Source organism: Carettochelys insculpta, chromosome 27 (assembly GCF_033958435.1).
Source record: "Carettochelys insculpta isolate YL-2023 chromosome 27, ASM3395843v1, whole genome shotgun sequence".
Lineage (NCBI taxonomy): Eukaryota > Metazoa > Chordata > Testudines > Carettochelyidae > Carettochelys > Carettochelys insculpta.
Genome location: NC_134163.1, coordinates 11,057,454 through 11,072,407, shown reverse-complemented (window position 1 = coordinate 11,072,407; position 14,954 = coordinate 11,057,454). Strand labels below are relative to the sequence as shown.

The following is a 14,954-nucleotide window of genomic DNA, read 5'->3' as shown; positions in this document are numbered from 1 at the left end:
CTTTGCGATCTACTTTTTCACCTCCATATATGACTGTTACTAGGGGTTCTGCAATATTCTTTCGAGGTTTAAAAGGGTGCCGTGGCCAAATAAAATTGGTAAACACTGCCTTAGAAGCACACCAGCTAAATCAAGCTGGATCCATTTGTGTCAGTTCCAAACAAATGGGTGTCACCATTACAAACCATCTCCACTGCTTTCAGCACTGAACGGTCTCTCTCAGGCTGCAGCAGCTGTTGGCAAACTGGTTCCTGCAGGCTTAATCCCCTCCTTGCTCTCTCGTTCAATGTTGAAGACCTTTGCTGGTGCATAAGGGAAGATTGAAAGTTCTCCTTCTGCCAGTGCTTATCCTGGGGTTACATTGAACCGAACAGTCAAACCAGTCCCATTGACTGGCAGGAAATTCACACACTTATTATCTGAACATCTAACTTCAAGATTCTTTTTTTTTTTTTTTTTTGGTTTCAGGTTTTCGACACACTTCCTTGACTCACTTCTCGTTTCGTTCCCCACTGAGTGTTTCGCTTCCATCATGAACAGAGCCCACACTAGCCTTGCTCTCCCCTTGCCTTCATGAATCCACATGGGACTTTGTGACCCCTTGTTGTTGGTACAAGCCGAGGGACAGCTTTTCTGTGACGTGCTTCTATCATTCTTACTCTCTCTTGTTGCATGGATTCTATTAGGACTACATGCACAGTCTGTCATTTCTCAGCATGCATCAGGGTAACACAATTAAGCCCTAGTGCCTAGAGAGGAGACAGTGACTGGATTCCTAGCTTCAGCTGCTGGTTCTGCCACAAACTGCCTGTAAGATTTATGGGCAAGTCACTTAACCTCAACCACTTCAAACAGGCTTAAGCTGCTGATGTTTCTGTAGCACTCTGACATCCTCATGCAGTGCAAGGACTGATCTTTCTGCAGCGTTTTCTGGCTCAAACAGCTGAGGTCACGTGAGGGGGGGATGGAACATGTTGCAGCTGAAACTGAAAGACAGTTGTCACAATGCAGAAGCGAATGATCACCGCTTCATGAGGAGGGGTGTCCTGTAATTTTCAGACCTCTTGGCTTTGGATGCGTGGGAGTCTGCTCCCCTCCCGTCCTGGGGCAGGAGGATGTGAGGTGTGCAATGAGGAAGGAAAATGCTGTTGATGCTATTTCATGTGAACAAGGAAGAGGAATTACACTACTCTGCATTAGGCTAGGGCTGTTGCCCAGGCCTGTGAAAGGAGGGCCAGGTGGGTGGTGACACTCCCACAATGGGAGTGTTTCTTATTCATCACTGTTCCTGATGCAGAGAGCTACCTTACAGTTTAAGCAAGCCTGAAAGAGGCAACCTGTCCTTGTCTGGGAACCTGGACTTGCCTAAGGAAGGAGGAGCAAGGAATGTTTCTGAGAGGTTGGATTTTGGTTTGGGAAGGGTATCTTAATTGCCGTCCTGGTGGAATTTTAAGTTGAGATCATTTGGACACTTCTTGGAACAGATTTTTTTCCATTTTTTTCCCTATCCCTTCTGGTTTGATGTGGGTTTTTTTGTGACATTTCAAACACCTGATACAAGTTCTGATTTTTTTTTTTTTTTTTTTTTTTTTTTTTTCACCCCTTCGTCGACAAAAACTGGCCAGTTTGAAACTTGCTTGTGTGGAGGTGTAAAACATTTAATTTTGGAGAGTGCTGCATCGACATCTTTACCAGAAAGAGCAGGAAAAGAGGCGTGTGTGATTTTAATTGATGTTGGTCTCAGTGGATGAGTAACCCTCCATCAGAAACCTTTGCTACTTGAAGCTCTCAGAGAAGCTGAGCTACAGAGTGCTTGGGCAGAGTCCACAGCCACCAAGGCCAGAGCATGTGTGAATGGCTCACCAAGCATGCCTTAGCTCAATTTACAACCACGCTGTGGTGGGTACACTCTGCCTTCATCCCACTGGCCGAGGGGCATTCCTGTGTATTGGGGGGGGAGGCGTAAAGTTACTTCTCTGAGCTCTCAAGTCTGGCTTTACTCTCCGCTTTCCTCATCAGGCTAAGCTCTTGCCCACACCATGCCTTGGGGCTTCTGCTGTTGTTGGAAGTGCCCCTGTTTCCTGTCAGAGGATGATAAAGCTGCTGTTGTGTTAGATAGAGAAATCAACAAACTTCTAAGAGACCAGCAAAAGCAAGACAGCAAGGAGCTGAAGTTACTTCTACTAGGTGAGTTATCTTGTGAGTCTCACAGCTTTGTTTACACTGATTGATAGCTTGGTGGAGAAGGGGGGCGGACAGCCAGAATGAGGGATTTTAGACAGAGGTGAGGGAGGCAGGTGGGTGTCCCCCAAATTTCTCTAGTCCAAAGGGTTCCTTCCCTCTTCTCCACCCCCAGCAGTCCTGCACTGCAGAAACTGCTTTTCCCCTTAAGTTGGATAGTTTTGCAGATGACCACCAGGTTTGCTCTGGGAAGAGGAGTATATGGCCTCCCCCAGCCCCCACTGTCCAAGAGGATTTCAAACTGGAACAGCCTCGGAGGAGTCACCGTGTTAGTCTGTATCTTCACAAAAAAGCAAACAAACAAGCAGGCCTGTAGCACCTTCAAGACTATCAATTCTATTTATTAGTAAATGAGCTTTCGTGGGGAAGCTCCACCCATGAAAGCTCATTACCTAATATGTAAATCTGAGTCTTTGAGGTGCTACTGAACTGCTTGTTTTTTGTGAAAAGGGGCCACGTTCAGAGGAGGGCTACCAGGAGGTGGGGAAAGGAGGGCCTGCCTTACGAGAGGTGCTGAGAAGATGTTGGCTCATATAACCAGCAAAACAAAGGCTGAGCAGGGATCTAATTGCCAGCAGGACAGACAAATGCCACCAGCCCAGGCCAAGGTGGGAGGATGGCTTGGCTCTGGGCCCTGGCAAGGGCAGGGCCTAGGACAGTCTGCAGCGCTGTCTCACCTCCCCACCCCCTCCACATTCTGCACTTCAAAGAGGCCCTGGGGCAATTGTCCCCTCCCAACTGCTAATTGTGCTCCGTAAATACAATGGGATAGTTAGGAGCAGTGGGAGGATAAAAGCTAGTTGGATATTTAAGCTAAAGGAGAATATTAGCAAAAGGTCAGATGAGGTGAACTGGCTGTGACTAAAGCTGGGTCTACACTAGACCTTAAAGTTGATTGTGGATACGCAAGTCCAGCTAAGTCAATTCCAGCTGCGCAATTGATGTATCTACAGTCGACTTACCTCCCTCAGTAAGGACGGCCAGGTCGATGGGAGAAGCTCTGCCATGGACCTCCTTTACTCCACTAGGCACACACTTTGTCCACATATCTATTCTGGAGATACCATCTCTGGACCTAACCCTGTTGGTTGCAGAATCACAGGTACATTCTCCTGTTCCTCCGCTAATGTCATATGTGCCAACAATGCCCACGCACCATGCAGGTAGGACAGACTGCAAACGCTGTTTGACAAAGAACGAATGGACATAGAACAGGTGTCAAAAAAACTCCAGATCCACAAACCTGTCAGCCAGCGCTTTGATGGAGTGGGCCATTCTGTTAAAGATCTGAAAGTTTGTGTTCTACTGCAAAGGGACTTTAACAACCGTCTACAGAGGGAATGCTCAGAACTAACTTTCACATTCAAAGTCACATTGACACACATTGAATAGTAACAGAGAGGGAGCTGTGCTAGTCTATATACTATCAAAACAAAAAGCAGTCAAGTAGCACTTTAAAGACTAGCCAAATAATTTATTAGGTGAGCTTTCGTGGGACAGACCCACTTCTTGGGTCTGTCCCATGAAAGCTCACCTAATAAATTATTTGGCTAGTCTTTAAAGTGCTACTTGACTGCTTTTTGTTTTGACATTAACACATATCGGAGAGACAGCCATGTTAGTCTGTATGTTCGAGAACAGCAAGAAGTCCTGTGGCACCTTCTAGAGTAACAGATATTTTGGAGCATAATATTTCGTGGGCAAAGAAATCATGCATCTGATGAAGTGGGTCTTTGCCCACGAAAGCTTATGCTCCAAAATATCTGTTAGTTGATAAGGTGCGACAGGACTTCTTGTCATTCACATTAACACATGGCTTGAAGAGGGACAGCAATTACTTGACTCGCTATAAGGACTCTTTTACATACTCTGATGTTTTGTCTAACTCTTAACTTCCCCACCCCACAACCCCTCTGCCGTCCTGCTGCTCTTCTGATTTGCCAACCTCGATAACAATTTTTCTGATTTGTCAACCTTGATAATTTTGGACCTCTGTGCTTAATAGATTGAGTCCGTTCTGAGGCTGAAGAAGTGGGTCTGTCCCATGAAAGCTCATCACCTAATAAATTATTTTGTTAGTCTTTAAAGTGCTACATGACTGCTTTTTTGTTTTGGAAGAATACAGACTAACAGAGCTACCTCTCTGTCACTATGGGTGTGTGTGAGGGAGATTTCTGTGCTCGTTGGCAGTGAAAAATGGCCCTGTTCATTCGCTCACCTAGGCAAAGATCTTCCAACTTGATGAGGCCGACGGTCTAAAGTGAGGTGTCACTCATGCCTTTTGTCCCTCTCCCATCAAACAAGATCCAGCCTTCAAGGTCAAAGATCCCTTGATCCTGGGGAATATGCTGCCACCATCTACAGGCAAAAGCCGTATTTATGCCCCAGGAAGACACACTTGGGATGTCTCCCCATGGGAAAACCCCAAGCTCTTAACTCTCCCTTAGGAGATGGCTTGGAAACAAACGCTGAGTCCCTAATAGCTGAGCTCTCAGTCACAGGCAGGCGCACGCGCACGCACACACACAACCTCTTCTAGGACATGGGGATCAGATACAGGCTTTAAAAGGTGATTTTATTAACCAAACAAAGACAAGTTTGTTAAACATAGTTAGTTGCTAGTATTATGGTGCAGCTTTGAAAAGGTAGATTTAAAACAGAGTATTACTTCCCTGGGACGGCGTTTAAAAGTTAGCGTATAGGGGCATTTATCAGCCAGATGGAGAATTCCTGCAAACCAAACCCATACTAAACAAATAACCACCTTGCATCATGGTCTGACTAAATGTTGCCGCCTTAAATGTTCTACCTCGTTCCTGGCTCATTTCATCTTGGTATCTCTCCTGGGCTGCACAAAGGACTTACCCAGCAGATAACTGCTTCCATTCAGAAATCCCCTTCTCTTCCCATTGGCTCACCTTGGCTGCTTGCTGGCACTTCCTGGAGATTTTCTGGGTTTAACCCTTTACAAGCAAGTATGAGCAGGGTCGCAGTGTTAGTCTGTATCTGCAAAAAACAACAAGAAGTCCTGTGGCACCTTATAGACTAACAGACAAAAGCTTGTGCTCCCGAAGATCTATTAGTTTGTAATGTGCTGCAGGACTTCTTGCTGTCTTTACAGGCAAGTGAGTTCCCTGAAGATGGGGCTGTCTGGACAAGGGTGGTAGCAGGGCCTCCCATCCATCCTAGGGAAGAGCCCGACCTTCCTCTCCCTAACCCAGGAAAGCATTTATGCCCTGGATACTTACTGAAATTGCGACAGGACCTCCCAGACTGGCCTTGATTGAACTGGCAGCGAGTGGCTGTTTGGAAGTACTCCACTTGCCTCTGGACTCTCGCTGGCGGGTGGGGTGGCCCTCAAGTCCCCCACCAGATTCGTGAGGCTGTCTTCCCGGGGAAGTCTAAGGTCTCTGCCCTGTCTGCAGGCCCTGGGGAAAGTGGGAAGAGCACCTTCATCAAGCAGCTGCGGCTGATCCACGGGGCGGGCTATTCGGAAGAGGAGCGCAAAGGCTTTGCCGGGCTGGTGTATCAGAATGTCTTCGCCTCCATGCAGGCTATGATTCGAGCCATGGAGATGCTGCAGATCTCTTACGCCCAGCCAGAGAACGTGGTAAGTGGGGTGGACAGGGAGACCCCCAACCAGGTGGTGAGGGGAGACAGAGGGGTGCCCATGGCCACACTCGCATGGGGTGTAAATTGACACAGCGCCCTTGCAGATATCTGATAGCACCAGTCCACACAGCTGTAGCTACTAGAAGGCAGCGACACCCCCTTTCCGTGCGGGGTGGAGCACAGCCAGTCAGCCCAGGAGAGCCCAAGGTGCACAGTGAAGACAGGCATTGCAACCGGACGGCGTATTCCAAAGCTGTTGTCTCAAGAGCAGGAGGTGGAGTGAGGAGCCCCAGTTCACTTCACGGCAGGAGCAATGGCTCCTTGTCCAGGCAACAGAGGCACAATCACCCCCACCCCAGGCCTGGCTGAGGAGGCCAGGAAGGAATTTTCCTGCCTATGGACTTCCTGGGTCACCCTGAGCGGGTCACTTGCCTCCTGGTGCCTCAGTTTCCCCTTTTGAAATGGCATACTGTGCTAACGTTGCCCGAGGGAAGGGGTGGGCAATAATTTTTGATGGGAGGGGGCGCTCCAAGGCTTTGCCTGGTGCCATGGCAGGGGCCATGTGCATCAATGAACCTGAGGGGAGGGTGAGTGGTGCTCCAGTTAGGAAACTCCCATTGGCCAGAAACCAGCCAATGGGATTGTGCTGCAGTCGGGGGCAGTGCTTGAAGCCTCCTTCTCCCTCCCCCCTGGACTCAGCTGTTAAGACTAACAGGGTCCTGCACCCCCTTTTCTAAGCAGCATATGGGGTGGGGCCAGCAGGGAGCCTGCCTGAGGCTCCCCACTGTGTCTGCTGGCTGGTCTAGCAGCTTGGCGGGATGGATCTGGGCTGCGTTTTCACAGCCCTTCCCTCGGGCTTAACAATAATTGTACACAGAACCCAGGAGTCCTAGCTCCCGGTCTGATGCTCGGTGCACTACATTGTGTCTCCTCTCTTAATCGAAGCCCCAGATTCTGTGGTTTGGATTCCCCTCCCCACCCCCATGCAGGGGGGAGAGAGCATTTTCCTTGAGAAGTTTCTAAGAAGGCCGTTGCTCCCCCTTTTTTACCCTCCCCCCCCACGATTCACCTGCTTCTAGGAGAAGGCCAAGCTGGTCATGGGGGTGAATGCCTCGAAGGTGGTGACCTTCAGCAGGCCCCATGCCAACGCCATTGAAAGCCTGTGGAGGGACACGGGGATCCGGACCTGCTACGAGAGACGGCACCAGTATCACTTGCTGGACTCTGCCTTTTAGTGAGTTACCTGGGGAGGCGGCATTGTGGACATCAGAGCTCTGCCCCCTGCTGGATGGCAGCTCAGAAATCGCTTTCCCAAGCATCCGACTTGCCAAGTGGTTGAGGTTTTTGGCCCAAAAAGGGGATTTGCTCGGCAATGTTTTAATTGTTTCCATCCACTGGCGGGATAAATGTTATGTGCACCAAGTATGTGCAGATGTGCAGTGCTAATAGAAACACACACTGGCGGTTGTGGGGGCTCTGTTAATCAGCTGGGTGGCACCTGAATCTTTCCTGGGTTGCTGCCCACACACTCAGCTTACAGAGAATGCTGATGCTGGGTGAAACAGTGTGGCCCCCAGGGGGCCGACAGAATTGCAGGATCTGTGAATAAGGTGTGGGTGGGTCGGGGGCTGGCTTGGGGCTAGCGTCCCCCAGCCACCTCTTTAGTACACATCACAGCAGCTGCTGCAGTAGCAGCAGGTGTTCCAGGCCCTTTTGAACTGCCAGGCCCTGGGGCAGTTGCCCCTTTTTTTCCCCCAACCCCAGTTGGCAGTTGTATGTGGCCCACTGCATAGGGGCACAGGACTGGGAGTCAGATGCTCTGGGTTATTCTCAGCCTGACTGTTCTGTGACCTTGAGCAAGTTACTTCCCCTCTCTGTGCCTGTCATGTTTATTTTAGCCAGTAAAATATTCAAGGCAAGGACTGCCTCTCTCTGTGTGTATGTACAGCACTGTGCGCAGCAGGATCTCAGGGTCAGCTGGGCGCTCTGGGCACCATGGTGATAAACCCAATTACGTGTTAATAGATCTTAACCTTTTTTTCTTTAAATACATAAATAACCCCTTTGGGGTTTTGTGCGTTGTTAGCAACCTGAATAGTAAGTCTCCTTCCGAGTCCAGCCAGATGCAGAGAACTCCCAGCCGACGTCTGGCCCAAGCACCTGAAATTTAGGGTGATTCTCTGACAACATTTTCTGAGCTTTGCCCTAAAGTGATAAATAGCTGCAACCTACCCCACGCTCTGCCCAGCCTGTTGGAGGCTTAAGGGGAAACGGCTGTGTGGTTAGAACACAGGGATGAGCGCCAGGACTTGGGGAATTTTATTCCCTGCACTGCCTCTCCACTTCTGTCTGTGGCAACGTGAACGCTGCCCTGGGTTACTGAAAGTTCTGGAAAGTGGTTTGAACCTCTCTCGCAGGGGATGCCAGTGGAACTGACTTCCTCCTTGTTTCACGGCTGTTCTGCAGTTTTCTCTCCAGCCTGGAGCGTATCGCTGAGGACGGTTACATCCCCACGGCTCAGGATATCCTGAGGAGCCGCATGCCTACCACTGGCATCACCGAATACTGCTTCTCCATGCAGAAGATGATTCTAAGGTGAAGCTGCCTCAGAGCAGTCAGACCTGCATGGGATTCCCTGCCTTGTCTGCATGGGGCATGTGCGCTGTATTCAAGTGAGGGGCTGTGTAAACAGCTACGTTAAGAGCTCCTGGTTCCCCTCAGGCTGGGGGAGAATGGAACCTGATAGCCCAGTGTGTCTCTCTAGTCAGCCTTCCTGCCGGTCGTGCCTCCTATCTGCTGCAGTTTAAGGCAGGAGAATCCCAGCCCTGTTGTTGCTGTGTGCTGTGGGGTTAGAATCATAGAACACTAGAACTGGAAGGGACCTTGAGAGGTTGAGTCCAGTCCCCTGCTCTCATGGCAGGACTAAGCACCCCCTAGATCAGTGTTTCTCAACCTTTTTTTTTTTTTTTTTTTAGTACCCCTTTTTTTAAAAAAAAAATAAGTAACCCCAGACTTTTCTCATGTACTCTTGAGAGTCCGTATGCCACTGATTGAGAAACATGGTCTTAAGGCAGTCTGAGGTCTTGAAACAAACCTCATTCAACAAAGCCCGCTGCCAGCTTTGTCCACATATCTTCTCTGGAAATACCATCACTGGACCTAACCAGGTTACTCACAGAATCACGGGCACTTTCTCATGCTCCTCTACTAACATCATATATGCCATCATGTGCCAACAATGCCCAGATGCTTTGTATATTGGACAGACTTCTAACTCCCTTAGACAAAGGGTCAACGGGCACAAAACAGACATCAAAACACTCCAGATCCACAAACCAGTTAGTCAACATTGTAATGGAATGGGCCATTCTGTCAATGACCTCAAGGTACGTGTGTTACTGAAAAGAAATTATTGCTTCTTTGTAGAAAGGGAAGTGGACAAACTGACATTTATATTCAAATTCGGAACATTAACACATGGTTTAAATCGTGATGTGAACTTTCCGAGTCCCTATAGGGGCTCGTCTGCATACTTAACTCAATCTAATTCTTGATCTTCCCCCCCACCCCTCCACTCTCTGATTTGCTCACCTTGATTTATCTTTTTCTGATTTGTCCTCCTTGCTTACTGTTTTTGGTTCTCTGTGTCTTAAATATTGAGTCTGTTCTGGTCTGGATATGGTCTGAAGCAGTGGGTCTGTCCCACGAAAGCTCACCTAATAAACTAGTTTGCTAGTCTTTAAAGTGCTACTTGACTGCTTTTTGTTTTGATAGTGTATAGACTGGCACAGCTCCCTCTCTGTTACTTCTCATTCAACCTGTGCAGATTACTGTACCCTTTGCAGGAGTCAGATTCGTTTTGCACATCCCCGAGTTATACCTCACTTTAAAACTATTTACAAAATCATGCAAAACTATCCCAGTAGACTCCTACTGAAAACTTGCTGACTTTCTACTATCTTATTATCAACTAAATGAATTGGAATAAAAATATTGTACTTACATTTCAGCGTCACAGAGAGGTGGCCGTGTTAGTCTGTGTCTTCACAAGACAAAAAAGCCGTTCTGTAGCACTTTAAAGACTAACAAAAATAATTTATTACAATTTCCAGATCTGAAGAGGTGGGTCTGTTCCACGAAAGCTCATCACCTAATCAATTATTCTGTTAGTCTTTAAAGCGCTACATGGCTGCTTTTTTGTTTTATTTCAGAGTCAGGCATATGAAGTAATAGAAGCAAGGCACTGTCTGGATGAACTTTCAGATTGTACTGACTTTACTAGTGTTTTAATGCAGCCAGTTATAAAACTAGGCAAATATCTGGATGAGTTGATGTGCCCCCGGAAGACCTTGGTGCACCCCCAAAGGTACACATGCCCCTGCTTGAGAAACGCTGATCTAGGTCATCCCAGACAGATGTTTATCAAACCTGACGTTCAATATCTCAAATGATGGAGATTCTATAGCTGTTGTGGGCAGCCTGCAGCCCATGGCATTGCAGTTTGCCACCCCAGAGCTAGCTGCTTGCCGCTGCTGCTGAATGTCCTGCAGCTGTTTTTTGCACACTGGGGCAGCTGCGCCCCAGCAGCATAACCAGTGCTAACACCCCCATCCTCCTGGCTCCCTGCAGGATTGTGGATGTGGGTGGGCAGAAGTCGGAGCGCAAGAAGTGGATACACTGTTTTGAACACGTGGTTGCCCTGATCTATCTGGCTTCCCTCAGCGAGTATGACCAGTGCCTGGAGGAGAACAGCGAGGAGGTAAGGAGTCCAAAGGAGATGTGCTGGAGCGGATGATATGATCAGTAACCTTCCCTGCCACACGACCTTTGCCCACAAACGCTTATGCTTCAAAATACGTGAGTCTATAAGGTGCCACGGGACTTCTTGTTGTTTTTCATATCTCACCCGTAAGCATTTCTGTGGAGGCCCCACTCTACTCATCTGTCTGGCACCAGGGACTGCCTCCTTCCCGGCAGCTGGGCTGCTACGTTCCCTCTGTGAGCCTCTCTGACTCTCCCCGGGGTGCTCTGGGAGGTGAGGGGCTGAAGGATGTGCTATTTGTCTCCTCCCTCCTGCTGCAGAACCGGATGAGGGAGAGCCTGGCCCTGTTCAGAACCATCCTGGAGCTGCCCTGGTTCCAGAGCGTCTCTGTGATCCTCTTCCTAAACAAAACTGACCTCCTGGAGGACAAGATTGCCCACTCGGACCTGGCCACTTACTTCCCCAGCTTCCCAGGTACCTCCCGCCCATGTGAAGACCAACGCTTTTGGTGCCCTTTGGAAGCAGAGGAGGTGCTTGTTAGAGCCTTTGCGCAGCCCCTGAGAACGGGTCTGGAGCAGGTAGCCCCCAGTCTCAGTTACAGAAAGAGCCACAAGTGAGCTGCTGCTTATTGGTTCTCCCATGTTCAAGCCATCTCACAGAACTGCCCCTGCACCACGAGTCCATTCCCCGCTACTTTGTTACACGGTTACTTGTTTTATCAGCATGCACGGAAGTGGCATGGGGGGCGTGGGCGGTGATGGTGTATTCTCTGTCTGCTCCAGAATATCCCATGCTCCAGCTAGTGCAGCAGAGCTCCTGGCTTGCCCTCTAGGTCCTGTGCTTCCTGGCAGCTTTTCTCCTGTGCCTCAGAGGCTCACAGCAACTCTTCCACTCTCTCAGGTCTTCCCAGAGGCAAGAGTCTCCATTTACCTCATTGTTCGCATCATAGGCACATCACAAGTACAAGGCAAGACCCCTCTAATGGTCCTAGCACCCTGTCCTTCTGCTGGGGAAGCTCTCTTGGGGAAGGGTTGAGAGCCCAGGCCCACCCAGATACCCTAAACAGCAGCAGATGATGAGGGCTTTTCCCCTACTCCAGTCACAGCAGCCTTTCCCTGGGCCATTACTCCCACCATTTCCCTCTAACACCTTCTCCCTGGCACTTGTCTGAGTCTCCCCTTTCTTCCAAATCTCAGTTCTCCAGCATCACTTCCTGGTCTGTTCCTCTTCTTCCCCCTCTGTCACCTGAGGGAACCCTTTTAAAGGTGAGCCTGATGGCTTTTACTGCTGCAGATGTCTAATTAGCCTACTGGTGCAGACTAGCTTTTAATGAGCCTCAAGTGTGTGTGTGTGTGTGTGTGTGTGTGGTGTTTTTTTTTTTTTAAATGTGGGGAACAGAATCCCATTCACCCAGCTCCAGGTGTATTTTCCCCCTATAAAGCTTCTACAGTCCACCACTTCCAATCTGCCACACTGGTAAAAGTTAAACATCTCTCACTAACTCAGGAGGAGGGGGGGTTGGAGGGGAGGGTTCCCGATCAGAGACAGCTCTCTAAAATCTCTTTGCTATTTATTGTCACAGCACCTAGTGCAAGTGGGATGCTGATCTTTAAAGGGATTGCCCATCTCATAGCTTAAAATGAATAATCAAGGTTATGTTGCCATTGACCTACTGGGGAATGCCCCATCCGTGGTCACTCATGCAGGGAATGTCTCTCTTGTAATTGCCACTACAGTGACTTCCTGTGTATGAGAATGCAGATGGCCTCTTTCTCAGGGAAAAGGCAATACACCGTGTTTATTGAGACTACAGTAGAAAAGCACTTAGCATATTATCTCTCTCTCTCTCTCTCTGTCTTGCTGGCCAAGCTAATGAAATACAAGGCTGGATCAGGACCAGGTTCCTTTCAGCCCAGGCTGAAATCCCGGTGGAAGTGGCATTCGAACCCAAAGTCTGTGGCAGAACAGCTCCTTCTTAGAGCTGTTTTCTTGCATTGGGATCAGTGTGTTTTTGCAGCTGTTTGAAAGCGCTTGTGTTTTCAGGTTTCCTTCTCGTTGATTGTCCCATCCTGCTGGTTTCTATCACTGCTCTCTTGTTCTCATTGAAAACTGCATGCTGCCTCCTCCAGAGTCATCCATATGTGAGAATATACAACCATCCCTGTGCCTGTCCTGGTCCTGCCGTAGAACACCTTGTGATTGGTCTTGTACTTACCACACACATTCCACATTCACACAACAAGGGGGTTTCATTAGCACAGAGACAATATCAGCATTTAGATAGACCATCAAGTTAGTTTTAACCAATGCTTATTACACAGTTCTACAATATTTCTCTTAAGTCTGACTTGAGCATCAAGTACAGGTAAATGATTACAGCATTGTCCTAAATTACAACATGACTCTAAATTAGATGTAACTAAAGTGGAATTTTATACTGCACCCTTCTGAACGGTAGGACAAAGCCAGCCTGGTTTCTAGCTGAAAAGCCTGGCTGAGATCTGTTCTTTTCTTATATCAGGACCCAAACGAGATGCAGAGGCAGCGAAGAAGTTCATTCTGGAGATGTACGTGGACACGTATCAGCAATGCTCAGCTACCCGTCACAACTCGGAGCAGGGGCTCTCTGAGATGGCCTCCAATTCCAGGTGGCTTTACCGACACTACACCTGTGCCACGGACACTCAGAACATCCGCAAGGTCTTCAGTGACGTGCAGGACGTGGTCTTGGCCAGCTATTTGCACGACATCAACCTGCTGTGAGGGGAAAGGGCTTGGGGCAGCTTCATGCGGTGCGGTGGTCTCACAGCACTCGTCCTTGCCAGCAAACAAGAGGACGAATCATCTGGGTGCCAGGACACTGCACTTTGGCTGCTGCTGTTGGTAACACACTTTTGGAATGTTCTCCCAGGTGCTGTATTTGGACGGGAGCAGACTGGGGGCTGGGAGTCTCGATGCTGGGGGAACCGTCTCCCTTGATGCTCCTTATGCTCAGAGACACGTCCATGGAGCTGCCTTTCTCATGGCAGAATCCCAGTGCCACCTCAAGCTTCTCTCTATGGTTATTTCTGCCAGAGATGGGCCCAGAGCCCAGCACTAACTCCAGGGAGGAATGGGAACTGGCTCCTCGCATGGATTTTGGCTTCTTAAAGGTTATTTTCTCCTTCCCTTCTTGCCAGGAAGGGGCTGCTTCTTGTTGGGATGCTGGGCCCAACTTTGCTTTTATTGGAAGGGTTTTTTATGTGGATTTAGCCCTAGGAAGAGGTGCTGGATTGAGAATGCAGGAAACCAAAAGTTTGTTTGTGTTTTTTAAATCCACAGGCCAGGGCTAGCCTTCCCCAGCACTGACCAGCCCTTTGACCTAGGGGTGCCACCTTTAAGGATGAGAGGGAATTTGCCCGCTGTGGCTCATTCGGCCGTTGACTTCCTCTGTTTCCCTGCAGGGCTGGTTGGACTCTGCCGGGGAGCTGCCACATGTGTGGAATCCATCTAGCTCCCAGGACTCTTTAGGCTAGCAAAGCATCATGGTAAACACCTTGTGAGCGGATGCTCAGAGAGAGACCAGCTCACGTCAACACTCCGGCCTGTCTTCTGGAAGGAGGACAATCCCCTCCCAGAAGAGGAGTACAAACTTCTCCAATGGGAGCTGGTGTGCAAAACCATCTCTCCAAAAAGGAGACGCAATTTGTGTCTCTGGGCAGGGACATTCGGCCAGAGCAAAAGGGTTAATTATGGGACCTGACTTGGGACCAATCCTATTCAACATACTCATAAATGATCTGGAGAAGGGGGTAAACAGTGAGGTGGCAAAATTTGCAGATGAGATGTGCTCAAGATCATTAAATCCAAATCAGACCATGAAGAGCTTCAAAAGGATCTCACTAAACTGGGGGACTGAGCAATGAAACAGCAGGGGAAACTCAATGTTGATAAATTCAGTGCATATGGCAAAACATAATCCCAACTCTACATATAAAATGATGGGGACTCAATTAGCTGTTACCGCTTGAGAGAGAGATCTTGGAGTCGTGGATAGTTCTCTGTAAACATCCACTCAATGTGTAGCAGCGGTCCAAAAAGCAAATAGTATGTTGGCAATTACTTAGAAGGGGATAGAGGATAAGACAGAAAATATATTGCCTTATATCTAAATCCCTGGTATCCCCACTTCTTCAATAGTGCATGCAGATGTGGTCACCTCATCTCAAGAAAGATATATTGGCATGAAATGGGCAACAAAAATGTTTAGGGGCATGGAACAGCTGCCATGTGAGGAGAGATTAATAAGACTAACTTTTCATCTTGGACAAAGAGGTGACTAAGGGAGGGATAAGAGAGT

At 48.7% G+C, this 14,954-nt stretch overlaps 1 protein-coding gene across 1 annotated transcript; it reads left to right on the top strand.

The window, feature by feature from the left end:
• Nucleotides 1-1,203: 1,203 nt before the first annotated feature.
• On the top strand, nt 1,204-14,339 carry GNA15 (G protein subunit alpha 15). The gene is made up of 8 exons (XM_074978068.1): nt 1,204-1,238; nt 2,020-2,187; nt 5,667-5,851; nt 6,933-7,087; nt 8,320-8,448; nt 10,483-10,612; nt 10,936-11,089; nt 13,137-14,339. Exons 2-8 carry the CDS (start codon nt 2,040-2,042, stop codon nt 13,376-13,378), a joined length of 1,143 nt encoding a protein of 380 aa, XP_074834169.1. The 5' UTR covers nt 1,204-1,238; nt 2,020-2,039; the 3' UTR covers nt 13,379-14,339.
• The last annotated feature ends 615 nt before the right edge of the window (nt 14,340-14,954 follow it).